This window comes from Opisthorchis viverrini (genome assembly GCF_000715545.1).
Source record: "Opisthorchis viverrini unplaced genomic scaffold opera_v5_542, whole genome shotgun sequence".
NCBI lineage: Eukaryota > Metazoa > Platyhelminthes > Trematoda > Opisthorchiida > Opisthorchiidae > Opisthorchis > Opisthorchis viverrini.
Window position 1 is genome coordinate 32,596 of NW_008752207.1, and position 4,537 is coordinate 37,132.

Here is a 4,537-nt window from a genome sequence, read left to right on the forward strand (position 1 = left end):
CTATTCTGAGGTAGTTTTCTTTGTAGGTGCTGTGGGCGAGATGAAGTTGACACCACCCTTAGACTGTTTCTGCGTGCCGGTACGCTGCCGACTGTCAGTGGCATTAGGCTTACCGTTGGTCGACACTTCGGCTCGTGATTTTTTCGTGGAGGCATTTGTGTTCTGGTCGGGATCTGCTGAAGACTTTTGTTTTGGTGGATGGTTACTGATCGGGATGTCTTCTGGCAGAGATTCAGGACGGAAAGACGCATTGGTAATTACCTCTAGTCCCGTCGATGGATGTGGGCGCAAAGGACGTGAGTGATCCAGATTGGCAGAAGCGACTGGTCCATTCAGCGCACCACGATCATCGGCCGAAGCTAACAGCACACCAATATCAACAAAAGCACTGGAACCAGCGCCCAAACGCATGCCCGGAACTGCTCTTGGTCCATATTGGGCACCACGGCCGTGCAAAATGGCACGACAGATCAGCAACGGGGCAGACAGACAGTTGAATGCAGCTCGCTTCTCAATCTGCTTGATAGCATCCCATACGGCAGTACGTATTGTTAAGCTGGTACGTCTGACGCTATCAGTGCGTCTATCCAAGTCATCTAGTTTGTACAAAATTGTATCTAGACCGACCAGAAAATCGCTGAGTAGGCCAGGACCGGCGATGATGCGTGGCCGTCGGGAAAGACTAGCAACGCGGTCACATACTGCGCAGAAACGAGTCATAGAATGTAGCGATAGGAGAGTGCTCATTGAGTCGAGTAGGTCTACCGAGCTTAGGGTATCTAAATAATCTTGTATTAGATACGCCAATGAAGATTCACTGAACCGGGCGAGGGGCACTGTAAATGAAGGGAAGGTGTCATTATCGCTAGAAGGGGACTCGGAGTTTGGAAGGGAATCATGAAAGATTGAAGGTCCCGTGAAGAGTGGCAGAGATGTACCCGGTTCGGGTCGAGAACTGCTCAGTTTTGGGTTTTGTGAATTTATAAGTATATAGTGGCGACTTATACCGATGAGGCAAGATTCGAGTGAAGTGAGGTTCGTCATAATGCTACTTTGCTGAGACTCGGGGGGTGAAGCGGAACCCTTCCGTCCTGAAGAACTATCTTCATCACCCAAGTGAGATAAATAGGCATGCATCAGTGAGGGCAGCAAGAATATTGTGAAGCGCTGGAGTGAGACGGACTTGGCCTTGTAGAAAACGTAAAGTCTTTGACAAATTTCCGAAACCAAAGATGAAGACAATTTTTCAAATGTTTCCTCCAGGTCTTCCAAAAGTTTGACGTTCGAGTACATCCATGTGGCCAACTCCTCGACTGCTTCTGGAGAAGACGGCTTGAACGCAGCAAGCCACTTGGTTACTTTCGAGGGCATTTTTTACCAAGAGCTGGAAAAAAGAGTGCGCATTTGTCATTCAGGCAGAAAACCTATTCATACTATCTCGATAGATACAAACTGGTGTAGTGTATTGGTATTCCCTAAATGAGAAATGGCAGTCTGTGTGAATTCTAAAGAGATAAGTCCTACCCACGAGTTGTAGCAGCAACAACAACTCACTCGAATGCTAGTGACCATTGTAAATGTCAATTTGGAGTCCAAGGGAAAATGTTTATGGAAGACGGCTTTAGAGTCATTGGGTTCAAGTGGAGTGAAGCGCCTGGTATACAGGATGAATTAACATTACAATGACCCTCATTCACAACAATAACGAAGTTGTGTACAAACGCTCCGTAAGTGTGCAAATGGGATAAGTCAATCGAAGCCCCGTTACTACGAAAAAGAAGTGAAATTCAACTTAGCCCATCGCAGACTTTCTGAGGTGTCTTCAAGCAACCACGTCATAACTGCGTAGAAATTTTCTGAAAATAGTTATCTAATTGGTCGAGTAAAAGTGGTTATTTGAATCAGGTCAAATGTACTTCATAAACACGAAGTGAGACAGGGGCAAAATATTTCACTGCACGTTGTAGTACGTCGCTGCGGGGTGCACAGCAGTTCCCACACAAAACAGCGCCATATGTCCAACCCAACCTCTGCCTCTCGACTTCCCCTGTTTAGGCTTGCACAACCTGGCAGTATCCCAGCCCTCGTGCTTCCTTCGGGTTGCATGGCAGCTAGGCACGGGTGTCACAGTTGAATGATTATTATTATTGTTATTATTAATAATCCCCGAATAGTGATGATTGGTCACCGTTGCGTTGTGTGGAAACATCGAACTCGAGCATCCGAGCTAGTAGTACGGGTTGAACCGCATTTTCCAACATGCGATCATTTTGACTGCGGGCTGTGTTGTCAATTACCGAGATCTTTAAAAACTTTACAATTGGAAACATGTTTGGTTTTCACCATGAAACGTTTGTAAATTGTAGAAAATCTCATTCTTATGCACTGCTGTCCGCAGACAGAATAGAGTACTGAAGAAAACAGGAGTAACGCGACCAATTCGGGCCAAGTCATGCAGCACGCATAAGTGCATGCGTACGTATTAAAACTTTCCCGAAATAATATAGCAATAGTTGGCTAGCTTGAAAAAGCTTGATCGGAAATAGAAGAGGCCCGAACATTTAACCCAAACCCGATTTCTCATCTGACAATTTTAACATAATTTTTGGACTACCCTCGTAATATCAAGCGAGACGGATGAGAGGGATCCAAATACACCAAGATTTTCATAATGCGTATCTATCTACAATTCGTAGTGAAGTTATCCTAGAACTATCGGACCCAGAGCATAGTCCGTAAATGTAGTACATTAAACTGTGATCAACCGAATGAAGTTATTCTCGTTAAATCCACAGGTAAGGACCCGTGTTTTCCAATTCCCAATGCTTTTGGGTGCTGGTATTATGTACACCAGCATCGACAGCTGTCTCTTGCGTAACGCATGTGACGCTGTTCGAAGAGGGTTCTGCAACAGTGAGTGCGGCTAAGCTTCGTGTAGTACACAATACTGTTTTACTGGATGACACCATGCAGATTTTAAAGACACTGAGCTTGGCAAGGTGAACGAAAGCAAAACAAAACCACAAACAAGAGGCTTGCCACAAATATTAGTTTATATGGTCCGTGTGTCACAAAATGTTTCGGTAGTATTCTGTTATCTGTGCCCCTCGCGCGGTAGCCCTATGTTCGTATGAATGAAACAGTGCAAAAGTGACAAGGAAGCTTCTTTTCATCTATTTCTCTGTATTTTAGATAACTGGCGGTTGACTTATACAGGTGTGGTGTTCCAGTTACGTACATAATTGGTCTCAGCAAATACGGTACACTTGCGCATCAAAGGAATCGTCAAAGATGCATACAGTCCATAAAGACTAACACGGCCGCGACACACCAAATCCTTGTCTAAGATTCAATGTAGTTTCAAACAATTTCAGGATAACAGAATAGAAACACGTTGACCTTTGCCACAAAGTCTCAAATACGAGCTGTTTCCAACCGAGGACATCCGATTACTAGGTTTCCCGTGATGCAACGTAAAGGAACCTGAACATCTCTATCGAAAGATGCGCAACAATGAAAGTTCTCACACATGCTATCCGTTCGTTGCTTGACTTGTGTTGCGGTCAGAACTAACCACATTTCGCCAAATTAGGACGGCTAATTCGAACGTTGTCTTAGCATTGTCTGTATGCCAAAGGGTGAAGATGAGTGAACATCAACATCATCATCATCGTCATCAGGAGCAGCAGCATTAACGGCTATAAAAGGATCACCAAACCACCCACTCGTGGTAGCGACTGAGCAACCAGGACGTCAGTCTGGGTGGGCTAGGAGTCCAGTAGCTCCAGACTGAGCAAACCGCCATTTGGTTTCATCGTACCGATTACCTTTGACAATGAACAAAATGGTACATTCGGTGAGTCTACACCAGCTCCAACAAGTACAGAGAGGCTCATGGGGCTCCCTTGTGGGGATTGGGGAAGTACTGCAATCTTGGTAACCTAATTGGCCTGCGCTGATTGTATCCACCTGTTTCCGAAGAACATTGACCGCCGACACGCACAGCCACCCAGCATAATGCGAATAAACTTGACCGTGTAGACTTCCGGTGCCCGCTGTTCTCAACAAGAGTCGTCGTCACGCTTGCGCCTGACTGACAGGCTATATCCGTTTTGTGGCGCACAAGCCGAGTTGTTCTTGAGAGTTCAACTGAAACATCTTTTCGGTGCCTAGCTGCCATGCTACCCGAAGGAAGCACGAAGGCTGGGATACTGCCAGGTTGCCCAAGCCTAAACAGGGGAAGTCGAGAGGCAGAGGTCGGGTTCGCACCACGGACCTTCCGGTCAGTAAATTCGCGCTCTAACCACTTGAGCTATCTTGAGAGCGACGTAATACCTTCCAGGTCGGTTGGCTGTCGATACTAAAGCTAGATTACGCGTGCTTATCATCATCATCATCATCATTAGCTGCGCATGCACGCGCTAGCTGGTAAATTACTGCATAAATCCAGCACTGTCAGCGGGTTGTCAAGCGGGGAGGGGGGTGGAAAAGGAAGGCTATGCATTGAAGGTAATAGCTTGGATGCACGAGCGCCATT

General features: G+C 46.1%; 1 protein-coding gene across 1 annotated transcript in view; it reads right to left on the reverse strand.

Moving 5' to 3' along the window:
- Nucleotides 1-4,537, reverse strand: part of T265_11664 (hypothetical protein) — a gene marked incomplete at both ends in the record, with an annotated part of 13,356 nt that continues 8,819 nt past the window's right edge. The window contains one exon of the mRNA XM_009178378.1: nt 1-1,371. Coding sequence (XP_009176642.1) covers nt 1-1,371 — 1,371 coding nt within the window. The remainder of the gene's footprint in view (nt 1,372-4,537) is intronic.